The 13,952-nt window shown below is 44.6% G+C and overlaps 1 protein-coding gene and 1 pseudogene across 1 annotated transcript in view; one reads left to right on the top strand and one right to left on the bottom strand.

Annotated features, from left to right (window-relative positions):
* Window positions 1-2,638: 2,638 nt before the first annotated feature.
* On the bottom strand, window positions 2,639-4,284 carry LOC136157716 (solute carrier family 25 member 3 pseudogene; annotated as a pseudogene).
* Window positions 4,285-4,330: 46 nt separating this feature from the next.
* The window catches only part of LOC136157717 (zinc finger and SCAN domain-containing protein 4-like), a 45,324-nt gene continuing 35,702 nt past the window's right edge, over window positions 4,331-13,952 (top strand). The window contains exons 1-2 of the mRNA XM_065919512.1: window positions 4,331-4,390; window positions 5,613-5,804. Of these exons, the coding sequence (XP_065775584.1) occupies window positions 4,331-4,390; window positions 5,613-5,804 (252 nt within the window). The remainder of the gene's footprint in view (window positions 4,391-5,612; window positions 5,805-13,952) is intronic.

Genomic DNA, 13,952 nt, shown 5'->3' on the forward strand with positions numbered 1-13,952 from the left:
GCTGTATGGAGACACAATAGACCATGAATAGCCACACACACAATGGAACACTGTTAATAGCCATAAGAAATATGAAATGTTGTCATCTGTGACAACATGGATGACCTTGAGGGTTTTGTACTAAGTGAAATAACCAGATGGAGAAAGATCATAAAATAAGATTCCTTTCACATATGGAATGGAAAAAAAATAAATTAACACACCAAACAAAAACAAAAATGTGTAGACAGAGAACGGATTAGCAATTGCCAGAAGGGAAGAGGTGGGGTGGGAGGGACAAATGGATAAAAGTGGTCCACAGTATGTGATAAGTGGATACTAAACTTTTGGTGGTGACCATGGTGTAGTGTATGCAGAAGTAGAAACATAACATTTTACATAGACATCTTATATAAGATGGAGTTGAATCATGCTTAGGGGGATCTGAGCGGCTTTTAACGAAAAATGTTTGGCCTTGCTCCCCAGGACATGTGGGATCTTAGTTCCCTGACCAGGATTGGACCCATGCATCCTGCATTGGAAGTGTGGAATGTTAACCATTGGACCACGAGGGACCTCCTTGAGTCCCTTTTTATGTGTTCTGTCCCGAGCTGATCTCCCAGACACTCCCCATCCCTTAATCTTGCAGCTCACAACTTAACACTCTGATTAAGATGAGAGAGACATGAGCCACCTTGGAATGGGAACTGAGCGTCCTGAGCAGCTGGGGGAACAGGCACTTCCTCACACGCTCTCCTTCTCCCCTACAGGAGAAATCGCAACTGAGAAGGCCTCTCTTGGAGTTGGTTGTACTTCTTGGGGTGGCTTGACAGGAGAGTCAAACTGATTCTCTTACTCTCTTCAATGTGCTCAATGTTCATTTTTTTTCCTCCAGTGATGAGCTGAAATGTCTCATCTGTACTGTTATATTCCCACAAGGACCCTCTTCTCCGGACCCCCATTGCTGGGGATAAATCTGAAAGAATTGAAAGCCCAGACCCAATCACATTATTGTGCACCAGAGGTCATAGCAGCATTATTTATGATAGCCAAAAGGTGGAAACAACTCAAGTGTCCATTAACACATGAATGGATTTCAAACACGTGGTACATTCATCCTGTGGGATATCATTCAGTAATAAAAAGTGTTGAAGTTCTGACTCATGCTGCAATATTGTAAACCTTGAACACAGCCTAAACCGTTAAAACAAGATATAAAAAGAAAAATAATGTATAATGCCACTTATAAGGAATATCTAAACTAGACAAGCTTGCACCAACTGAAAGTAGATCAGAGATTTCCTGAACCTGGGCCGAGACGGAGATGGGGAATTATTCCTTTATGGGTATGCATTTTCCATCTGGCTTGATCTTTTTTGCAAGCTAGTGGTGGTAAATGCAAAGCATTGCAAATGTATATATTGCCACTTAATTGTATACTTGAAAAGTATTTAAATGGCAAAGTTCTTGTTTTATATAATTAAAATTGATAGGGTTAGAAGCGGATTGGTTACACGTTTGCAAAGCAATTTCATTGGTCAATACTTTCCCGCGCGCCGGACTTTCCTGGGGGTTTCCTCCCCGTTCCTAATTTCCAAATTGGCAAACATTGGTCAGTGTTAAGTGAAAGCTAATTGGTCCTAATTGGCAAACAGTGGTCATTGTTAAGCGAGAGGTACCTGATAATCTTACCAAGTAGGAAGGCCTAATCCTAATCTCAGTTGAGTTACCTCTGCTCGCCTCACATTCCCCCCTGTCTGTTGTTCAAGTAGAGGAATCTTCCTCTTCTCCATCTTGGGCCACTGACACTATAAGTGGACCCAGGAGGGTAGAGTCCTGAGGTCTCGTTGAGCAGCTCATGAGTCTTCCCGTCGCAGATCAGCAGGAGAGTTAGGAGACCTCCCGGCGGACGAGTTTCAGTAAGGGTGAGGACTCGTCTTCCATTCTGCTCGCGCTTTTTCCTGTTCTTCTGGAGTGGCTTGCCGCACGTGACTGCAGTGAACCCAGGGTCCAATCTCGTCGACCTTGACAGCAGTAGGAGTGGTAAGGAGAACAACATGAGGGCCTTTGCATCTAGGTTCTAATACACACAGGAGGGGGTCTTCCATACAGAGGGGTGTTACGCGCCCGAAAGTGTGCGAAGGGAAAGAGGGTCACCCAGTCCCCGCCAGTCTCTATTGCCAACTTTGTATTCATTCTCTCAACCTGTCCTGAGCTCTGGGGATTATATTAACTTCCATTTTGTCCCCAGAGCTTGGGCCAGCCCTTGTACAATCTGGCTCACAAAGGCAGGTCCGTTATCAGAGCCCATAGGCACCGGCAGCCCGTACCTAAGCACTATCTCGTCTAAGATCTTTTTAGCAACCTCTATGGCTGTCTCTCCCTTAGTGGGGAAGGCTTCCACCCAACCTGAGAAGGTATCAACCAGAACCAACAGATCCTGGTCTTCACTCAGTGCTTTCATTTATCTACTGAGTGTCTTCAGAAATCTATCTCCCAGTGTTGCCCTGGCTCTTCCCCTCGGTACCTCGTTCCCGTGTGCTGCTTTTTCCCTGACCTCATCAGCTGGCACGCTTTGCAAGCCTGGATTATCTCTCGTCCAGTTGTATTTTCCTCAAACACTGATCCACACGCAGATTCAGTCCATATTTGCTTTCATTTATCTCCTGAGTGTCTTCTTCAGAGACTCTGGCATCTCAGGGGGAGGAGGGCGAGGGAGCCTGAAGCAGACCTTCACAGAATCATAGATAGTGCAGTCAGAGTGCCGATCATGATGATGCGGGCACACAGTCCCTTCCATACACCTCTAAATCCAAGTCTCTTGAGGACCTGAGAGGCACTGCTACCCTTCTCTTTATGCAACACAGACACCACGGAATCAGCAACAGTACGTTCAAAGCAGGCAAAATTCATCATGGTGTATGGTATCTGTCTCATCCAACGAGGAGCAACCCACTTGTAGAATGCCTTTAAGCCTTCTTCCTTATACATTTTGGGAGCTGCATCCCTCAGAGTGTTAGCATAACCTGGTTGGGTTTGAAATCGAACCTTAGCAGCTTCCATAGGAGCCAGAGCAATGTCAGCAAAGAATTCAGCACTGGCAGAGGCAGCCAAATACAGTGATGTGTGCCACAGATAGGCATTCTCCTCTCCAAGCATGTACTTCATAAAAGCCAAACTTGCAGAGCCCCTGCAGGGAGTAGCCAATGAGTGTCGGGGCCCATCCTTTGGCCTAACCATGGAAACCATTCTCTTTGAGTGTAACTGAAAATCCATTAAGAATGCCCTTGTACTTCTGTGGGCCCACCTGCATACGGCATTTCACTAAATCCAGAGGAACAACAGCAGTGTGTGTCAGACCACAACTTAAGACCTCACCAAAGCCACACAGTGCATAAAACTTTGCAGAGCCATATTCACAACTGTACTCTTCTACCGTGGTGGCTTCCGCTTTCCTTTGCCCATCTTCTACATAGCTGCTCCCATAGGTGAACCATACTAGCTCACTTTTGTCTAGGGGTACATCAGTTAAGTCCTTTCGTGCCGCCAGGGCCTCAGCCAGTATCTCGCTGCAATCATGGAGCTACAAACAGCTGGATCAGCTTATTTTGGTTAGGCAGGGCAAGGGCTGGGGCTTCTAGGAGGGCCTGTCTGAGTGTCTGGAAAGCCTGTTTCATTGGCTCAGTCCAAGTCCAGTTTGGAGTCTCTTTACTTCCCTCATACAAGGGCCGGGCCATCTCAGCAAACCCCATGACCCACAGTCTGCAATATCCAACAGTTCCCAGAAACTCTCTCACTTGGCAGGGGATCCTGGGCATTCATAGCCTGGGTTAGCCCCCTTTGCCCCTGCCTGATCTTATACCCCAAACAGGTGACCTCTTGCCGGGATATTAACTGTGTAGCAGATGAACCTCTGGGTGGCAAGTCCGATATTCGTAGAGGTCCTCACTCAGAGCCTCTTGAACCTCTGTGGGATTACCAGTTGGCCTTCCCCCTTGGTCCACTCAAAGGCAAATACCTCCTGGCTCTGAGACGCCAGGGGTAGGCTGAAAAAGGCATCTTTCAAGTCCAACAGAGGGTACCAAGTGTACTCAGGCAGCACACTGCTCAGGAGTGTATATGGGTTAGAGACAGTGGGGTGTATGTCACTCACCCGTTTGTTGACTTCTCACAGGTAATCTGCCCCCCCTGCCTTCTTCACCGGCAGTAAGGCTTCTGCCTAGGCGATTGACACCGCTTGAGAATTCCGGCATCCATGAGACGTCGAATGTGGGGAGTGATCCTCCACTGAGCTTCCTGGCTCATGGGGTACTGTCTCACCCTCACAGGAGTTGCCTAGGCCTTTAGCTCGATGACGACCGGATGTCTGTTTGGCCAGTCCCATCCCTACCGTTTCAGCCCAGGCCAACGGGTATTTATTCATCTCTAAAGGCCTGGGATAAGACATGTCCATGACTGTCATTCCCCCAACTCTATAACTGAATAAAACCCAGTGGCCTCTCCTTTCTTACACAAAATCTACTGCTATGACACAGGAATGGGATATCATTTCTCTCCATTTCCTGCTTTAACCACTCTCTCCCCAAGAGTTCTCACCTGCTTAAGCCTCTCTCTATAAGGGACAGATGTTTTCACAATATCATCAATAGTCCACCAGTGATCAGCAAGGTAAAGTGCCACAGCTGTGAATCAGTCCTCAGGTGCAAAAAGAGCAAGAATTTTCTGGGTCTGATCTCCACATAGAGAGGTACAAAGCCTACATTTGACAGGCTAATACGAAAACATTCCAGATTTTCAGGGTCCCCATACCTCAGATCTAACATGTAATCTTCAGCAGGATTTTCCAGTTCCTCATGACTGCAATTATGCAACATATCCACAGGGAATAGCATCGGCCACAAGTCTCTGCGAAGTAGAGGGGCTGGGCATTCTGGCATCACCAAAAACGAATGGGACACCTGGTGGGTCCCCAGATCTACTTTTCGTTCTGTGGTTACCCAGGACTTGGGGAGGGGTGCCGAGTCTTGATTCCCCTAGTCACTGTCTTCCCCCGCATATAAAACTCGAGTTCCAGGGGAGATTCTCTCTCTCTGGGTTGTACCTCCCCTCAGGTCCCTCTTAGGGCACTCATTTTTCCAGTGCCCCTGTTCTCTGTAGTAGGCGCACTGATCTTTCTTTAGGGCCTGCCTTTTTGGTTTCTGTTTTTCTCCCATCCAGGGGTCTCGAGGTTCCCTCAATTCTGTAAAAAGAATCTGGGTTACCTCCCTCTGGTTCTTCCGGTTTTCCCTCGTTCTGTTTTCCTTCCTGATCTTCTCAGCTAATTCCCTTTCCTCCCGTCGAATTCGTTCTTCCCTTTCTTCTGGGGTCTCCCTATTATTAAATACTTTTTCAGCTGCTTTCAGTAAATCGTGTATCGTCTCTTCTCCCAATCCATCTATCTTTTGTAACTTCTTCCTAATATCTGGGGCTGCCTGATTTACAAACGCTAACAGAACTGCAGTGCTGCTTCCTCAGCCTGCGGGTCCATAGGTGTATATTGCCTGAAAGCTTCCATCAGCCTCTCTAGGAAGGCTGCCGGGCTCTCAGTGGGCTCTTGCCTTACTAAATTTCGGCTTTCTTGCTGCGGCCGACAGGCCAGCCATCAGAGTCTGGCGGGACACTCGCAGACGCTCCCTACCTTCCGCTCGCTCAAAATCCCAGTTAGGCTGCAGCAGAGGAAACCCCTCGTCCACGAGATGAGGATGGGCGGTTGGCCTCCCGTCGGCCCCTGGGACCCGTTTCCGCGCTTCTACCAGAATTCGCTCCCACAACAGCTGCTGACAATCGTAGTGAAAGGAGAGTTTCACCTGGCTGGGCTCTAGTTACTGAGGCTCACTTACTGTAGGGCCTTCAGGGTCCGCCAGAGGATAGCCCTGGCCGGGACTCATCAATTGCGCCCACAACCGTTCTCCTGTTCACCGAAACTCTAGTCAGAGTAGGAGCAAGACCAGAGACAATGCCGGCACACGCACAAACACGGACAAACACGGACAGCCGAAGACAAACACACAGACCGACAAACGCCGGCCGACAACACAGCGCTGGGTTTTCGGGCCCCCTGACCAGAATCGGGATCAGGAGAGGAACTCTCCTTCCCACAGAGCCGGCTGCCTTCCAGCGTGCTCGCTGGCCTCGGCCTTACACCAGCTGGAGAAAGCTTTCTCCTGTGCCAGATACCTTCCTGATTCACAGCAGGGCCCTGGAATTACTCTGGGCATCCTGTCCTGCCTGAGACAATGCCGGCACACACACACAAGCACGGAGAGCCAAAGACAAACACACGCACAGCTGACAACACAGCGCTGGGGTTTCGGGCCCCTTGAGTTTTCCAAAGCACCAGTGCTATTATCTATCCTTCCCCGCTGTCCTGGAAGTGTTCTCTTCCCCCGGTTAAAGGATCCCAGACGAGCCCCCAAATGTTATGCCCGATGTCCAAATCCCCGAGCGGGAAGGGAGAAGGCTTCCAAGACAATGCAACTCGCAGGAAGGGAAGTTTATTACTGACTCGAGTCAGGAATCTATGCCGCAACAAACGCAGTGGTGCAAATCACAGAGCCCGTAGCCCAAGCTGTTACACAAATTTATAGGGTGAGAAGCAGATTGGTTACACGTTTGCAAAACAATTTCATTTGTCAGTACTTTCACGCGCACGGGACTTTCTTGGGGGTTTCCGCCCCGTTCCTAATTTCCTAATTGGCAAATATCGGTCAGTTTTAAGTGAAAGCTAATTGCTTCCAATTGGCAAACAGTGGTCATTGTTAAGCGAGAGGTACCTGATAATCTTAGCAAGTAGGAAGGCCTACTTCTAATCTAAGTTGTGTTACTTCTGCTCGCCTCACAATACACACACCAAAAAAGCTGCAAAGTGAGAGATTTTTGTCCAGACTGTCCCCAAAATTTTCTTCTGAGACTACTTGAAACCTTCATGACCTTTTCTGTTATTGAAGCTAACACAGCTAGTTTGATGGTATAAATATTCACCAACAATATTAGACCTCTTACACAGATAAACATTTAGGACATAATTGTTTCCACCTACATAAAATATACCCTTTTATGAATAATCTGGAAATTGTGGCAATAATAACATAATGATAAATACCTTAAATGTAAGTGGATTAAACGATCCAACCAAAACACATAGACTAGTTGAATGGCTACAGAAATAAGACCCATATATATGCTGTCTATTAGACACACATCAGATCTAGGGATGCATATAGTCTGAAAGGAATGGGAGGGGAAAAAAGTATTCCACAGAAATGAAAATGAAAGGAAAGCTGGAGGAGCAATATTCATACCAGACAATAAAATTTAAAGTGAAGACTGGTATAGAGATACAGGAGGGCACTACACAATGACTAGGGTTTAATTCAAGAATCTATAACAACTGTAAATATAGCTGCATCCCCCTATTGAGGAGGACTTAAATATATAAGGTGAATACCAGAGGATGAGATGGGTGGATGGCATCACCAACTCAATGGATGGGAGTTTGGGTAAACTTTGGGAGTTGGTGATGGGTAGGGAGGCCTGGTGTGCTGCAGTTCATGGGGTCACAAAGAGTCGGACACAACTGAGCTTCTGAACTGAACTGAACAGCCATAAAGGGAGAACTTGACATTAATGCAATGACAATGGGGGTTGTTTATCACTCCCACTTTCATCAATGGGCAGATCATCCAGACAGAAAATCAAGAAGGAAACATATGCTTTGAATGACACTTTAGACTGGGTGTACCTAATTGATATTTATTGAGCATTTTATCCAAAAGCAACAAAATTCACCTTCTCATATGCACGTGGAGCATTTTGCAGTATTGACGACATGCTGGGACACAAAGTGATACTCAGTAAATCTAAGAACATTGAAATCATATCGAGCATCATATCCAATTATCGTGCTATGAGATTCAAGATAAACTACAGGAAACAAAACTGTCAAGAGCAGTCTGAAAATTCTTAGGAAACTAAACATTAACAAATATGGGAAGGAAATTGAGTTTTCTAAAGAGAATAGAGTCAAATGGTCACAGCCAAATTAGCAGGAAGTGTTTTCCTCACCTCCAAGATGACAAAACTGTCTTATGAATGACACGGGTATCACTGTAAATAAGCACAAAGGGGCTGACTGTTGGGAAACATAAAGACAAAAATATAGAGGTATCTACCAGCCACTGGCCCGGAATAGCAAATAGAATCATCCAAATGGACAAAAGAGCAGACAGTGAGTACAGTAGGAAAAAGGAGCTCGCAAGGATCAGGATGGTAGATGCGGCTCTCACCTCAGCAGAAGCTCTGGAAGAATGGCTGTTGCTGTGAATGTGTTGGACTCGCTGCTTGTGCTTGAGCAGGAAAACAACCATGGAGCCACTAGCCCACACCACGAGATTCAAACATACAAAGTCTGTTGTGAAGTATAAGGCAATAGATACAAACCTTACATTTCTGTTTGGATTCAACGTGGAACAGTATCCATAATTCACCCTTACACTGAGGTTTTCAATGTGAGTTGGACTAGTCATAAGGAAAGGAATAGAGATATTTATCAAAAGATTCAAGGTCCAGCAAAGGAAGCAGCAGAAGGCCATGAACGTTGGTGACCTCATTCTGAGCTCCAGCGACCTAGAGAACTGGGGGCAAAGTCTAATGGCTTGGAAGGCACTGAGGAGGGAGGTCATGCTAAGGCAAATCCCTCTGCTCACCCTTTGAAAATAGAAGAGAAATTTACATCCAGCCTCGCTCAGGAAAATCCTGGATCCAAGAGTTGCCATTGTATGAGGGATCCCTCTGGAGAAAAACACCAAGGAGTTGGCTAAGACGAGGTGATTGAGAATCAAGTCTGTGGGTCTCACCTTGCGTCCAGTGAGCAAAGTGAAGTTATAAACACAAAGGAGGAATGAGTTCCCAAGGATTCCCACTCCCATCTGAGTGACTAAGATAATTCCCACTTCCCACTTTGAAAAAGCCATCCTATTGGTATCTATGGGACACTGATTTTAGTTGGAACCTGAGAAATGAGTAGTTCAACAAACAAAAATAAGTCTGTTCCCACCACCACCATGCTCAGTATTCCCCAGTGCTAAGGCTGATACATCCTTTCCCAGTTTAGATGAGCATCAAGTATGTGTTTATGGGTGGAGATTTTACTCCTGAAGATCCTGGTTCTACTTGGAAATGCATAATGTCTATTTCTAGGATGTGAGTGAATGCATTAGGCCCTGAATGAGCAACAGAGTTTTGTACATGTGTAAAGTGAGTGGAAAGGCTCTCTACCCTCGTATCTACAGTTATGTCCCAGATGCATTGAAAAGCTGGGTACAAAAGTGTGTGTAGACTGTGCTTGAGTATTCCCAAATGTAGGGAAGCATGACTGTTCAGACAAGGAACATGTGTTTGCACAGAGTAGGGGAGAATTTAAATCTAGACCTTTTTTCCTCATTCACCAGAAGTTTTTCTTTTGTTTATTTATCTATTTTTGGCGGCACTGGGTCTTTTTGTGGCCCAGGGGTTTCTCACTGCAGTGGCTTCTCTTCTTGAGGAGCAGAGGGTCAGGTGTGTGGGATTCAGGAGTTGCATGCGCTTAGTTACCCACAACATTGGCATCTTCCTGGAGCAGGGATTGAACCTGTGTTCTGGGATCGGCGGGTGGGTCATAAACGCTGGACCACCAGGCAAATCCTAAAGCTAGACGTTGAAGGAAGAAACTTGGTTAGAATGTTGTATTTGTACAAGAGTACCTATTTCATACAGTTATAAAACAATATTAAAGTAGATGATTTAAAAACACTAAGTTTACAAATTTAAAAAAATGAATGGTGATCTCTATGTGCAAGGAAAGCACTTCAAGTTACTTGAAAATACAGAACTTTGACTGTATGTCCTTAAGGAGATAGTATGAAGGTAAAACTACTTGCAATAAACATTACCTATTACCTATATACTTCACTATAATGTAGTGGTAGAATATCTTGGAATCAAATACTTACAATCAATGGGAGCATGTATTCATGGGAGATAAAATCTAGGCCGACAAAGGTCGCTGTAGTCAAAGCTATGGTTTTTCCCATAGTCATGTGTGGATGTGAGAATTGGACCATAAAGAAGGCCGAGTGCTGAATAATTCATGCTTTTCATCTGTGGTGTTGGAGAAGAATCTGGAGATTCCCTTGGACTGCAAGGAGATGAAACCAGGTGATCCTAAAGGAAATCAACAGTAAATAGTCATTGGAGGGACTGATGCTGAGGATAAAGCTCCAATACTTTTGCCACCAGATGCGAAGAGCCAAGTCATTGGAAAAGACCCTGATGCTGGGAAAGATTGAAGGCAGGAGGAGAAAGGGGTGAAAGAGAAGGAGATTGTTGGATGGTATCACCGAACCAATGAAGATGAGTTTGAGCAAGCTCTGGGAGACGATGAAGGACAAGGAAGCTTGGTGTGCTGCAGTGCACAGGCTCACAAACAGTTGGACACAACTGAGTGACTGAACAACAGCAAAATAAATGCCAATAGAAAACCAAGGGATTTGAATAAAAGTTAAAATTGACATGTGGTAACAACAGGCAAGACACATACAGTACTAGTTTTTAAACTGACATGTATTTCATCTCAGTTGCCATTCAAAAGAATCTGGAGTTTTGGACAACCCTACAATGATGCCTAACTCTAACACCCAGTTTATGAACTCAATATATGTCCCAGTGTAAGTAAACACAGCGTCTTGAGGCAAGGGGGAAAAACAAGCTTATTTAACCCTCAGGACAGGAACTTTCCAAGACAACCCTGAAACTGCTTGTCATACACAGGATGGAAGGAGATAGAACTCAGATGTCACCGAATTCCACTAAAGAAGCCTCTTTTGTACAATTTTCTTACAGTAGTAACTCTAAAAATGGACTCAGGTAAACTAAATATCTCTAAATGATATAAAATTAATTGCAAAAGTTAATGCTAGAAGAGCTTAAGGAAACAGCTCATTGTTCAGAAACTGAATAAGGGTAAATATCAAGCATTTCTCCCGCAGTAATTGCATAGACCGTATTTCAGAGTAGGAAATCTTTGAACTGACACATAAACTGGACTGGTTTAGATAAGACCTGCAGATGCACATAATACATTCTCCATCATGGGAAAAGATTCAACGACACAAGACTAAATAGAAATTCAACAACATGGCAGAGACTTCCCCACCATGAAGATAATTCCTTTCTCCAGATGAACTGATGTTTCAGTATTGGGTGATGAGATAAGAGGACATTTTCAAACGGTGAAGACACAAATCCACTATGCTGGACAGGGTGTTGTTGAGTCACCACTTTCCTGGCATGCTCATTTCATTATGTCCGGAATAACAGCTATAATATGAATTTCCATTTCCATGATCAAGAACTGAAATGGTTTTACACTTGAGAAATACAGGAAAGAAATTGTTCTTATGATAGTAATACAATTCAGAATAGTCATAAATCAAGAGAGCCAATTTTTTTCTTTTGTGGCAAGAGACTTCTTTAAATGTATAAAGAAAATAAATAAGTAAAATTATGGAAAACAATCTTACAATTAACTAATGTGCAGAAAACAGTGAGTGAAAACCAAAAACGATTCTTAAGCCATAGGATTCTTTTTAACTAATAGCAGAGAATTCTTTTGCCTTGGATGGAAATTTTCCCAATGTGAATAGTTCAGTTCTCACTAACAAACAGGTTACTGAATAAAAATTTCAATGAAAATTGAATACTAATATCAAAACAACACAAATTTTGTAGGAAAAAAAATTTAGTTTAACAAAGTGAACTTGTCTTACATAAAGTATGGTATTAATTACACATTGCCACTGACAATAGACAAAAGCAGAACACAACAAGGAGCTTGCATGTTATCTATGTTTGTAGGTACTTATAGGATAAGTCTATACAGAAGTTTATATATGATAAAAGTTCATGAATTCTATTAAATCATTTACTTATTTAATATATGGTATTAGATTTAATTAGGACATTAGAGCTATATTTTCAACTTGAATCTCAGAGAAAAAAATAAATACTAGATCTGCATTTAAGGAACTGTTAACGACTTAGGAAAAACGTTGCCATATATCCTCATAATGTTGCCTGGACAAAGTATTACTATGCATGTACAAAACCTGCGGATTTAAAGCAATTCTCCCACATTTGTGTTTATAAAAATTATAACTTTTTTCACCTTTATAATATCCTGTGCTGAAAACCTCCTAAAGCAAAGAAAATAAAGCCCAATGAAAACATTTGATGCAGATGCCCCTGGCATCCAGCTGCAGAGATGCCCAACAACGCCCAGGGCCTCCAGGGATTTCTCCCTGGCCTGACCGCGGCCTCAGGCACTTCTGGGCCCAGGGGGGCGGGTGGGGGGAGGCCCTGCTGGGGCACCCACGGGGTGGGGGGTGGGGGTGCTCAGAAAACCAGGCCACCCTCCCGGCCCCTCCCTGGGGCAGCACCTGGCCCAGCAGCCCCGGGAGCACCCAGAGTACCCGGCCCTGCTTCTCCGGGAGCAGCCACCCTGTCCTCCCACCCTCGTTGGCGAGATGCCGCCAGTCATCTCCATCTCAGATTGATTTCAAATAAGGAAGAGTCAACAAAATCATGGAAGAATAATTTATCACTCGTTAATAAAAGAGCAACTACTTATTCAATACAAATAAAAGCTCAATGAAAATATTTAAATATATAAAAGACCAAGAGGTGATTACAACCTCAGTGCTTTTGGGGGGAACTAGATAGGAATACGGTGAAGGAAGTGGCACTCCATTCCAGTATTCTTGCCTGGAAAATCCCATGGACGGAGGAGCCTGGTAGGCTGCAGTTCATGGGGTCTCGAAGAGTCAGACATGACTGAGCGACTTCACTTTCACTTTTCACTTTTCTGCATTGGAGAAGGAAATGGCTGCCCACTCCAGTGTTCTTGCCTGGAGAATCCCAGGGCTGGGGTCGCACAGAGTCGGACATGACTGAAGTCACTTAGCAGCAGTAGCAGATAGGAATAACCAATTTCTAGAAATCACACATTATAAAATATGATCTTCCATAAACACGAAAAAACGCCAAATTATATTGAAATGGGCACTGAGTGATTCATATACACACATATGAATGATGAAATTTCATTTTAGGGTCAAGTCGTCTAATACAGAATCACATACTCTATGTTTTCTATCAAGATCATTGTCAAATATGATTTAAACTTTGGAACCTGTAAAAAAAAAAAAACAATGACTCAGACATCCCTGTCGGTCCAGTGGCTAAGACAGAGAGCGTTCCTGGTGGGGGAACATCCCGTATGCTGTGCAGGGCAAAAACAACAAAAAAGAAAAATTAAAAAAAGAAACCTAAAACCTGACTGTCTCTACTGTAAATTTTAAAGCTTCCTACTTTCCTGCGGTCTGAACATCCTCACAGGGTGTAAGCGTCCCACCCAGATGGCCCGGTGCACCAGCGTGAAGGCTGGCCCTGCCACCAGTGGCTTTCTTCCCCTCCCCTCACAGTGGCCGCTGGGCGATCAGACTTGCCAGTGAGATCCCCTTCCCCGTTTGCTCTGCGCTCTCCAGAACCTCGGGAAAGGCACTGGCCCTCAGACCCATCCGCCCCTTCTCTCTCTCCTCCCCGCCTGCTTGACAGAGCCCACCGCCTGGGTGAACTCCCCCTGTGGCCTCCTCATGCCACCAGTGACTGCCTCTCTGGGACCTGTGAGTATAGAAAATTTCGCTTCCCTGCGCCTCTCCCATGTTTCATCTTGCAGATGCTTCTGACAGAGTATACAAAAGGATACATGTCAATCACAAATTTAATTGTTTTTGAAAATTATTTACTGTGCTGAACACATAAAATTTTATCTGTTTTTCTAATCTTGTATCCAAAATGACTGTGCAGTTTAGGATTAGGTAAATCAAATGCTGTGTAAA

Source organism: Muntiacus reevesi, chromosome 2, assembly GCF_963930625.1.
Source record: "Muntiacus reevesi chromosome 2, mMunRee1.1, whole genome shotgun sequence".
NCBI classification, from domain to species: domain Eukaryota; kingdom Metazoa; phylum Chordata; class Mammalia; order Artiodactyla; family Cervidae; genus Muntiacus; species Muntiacus reevesi.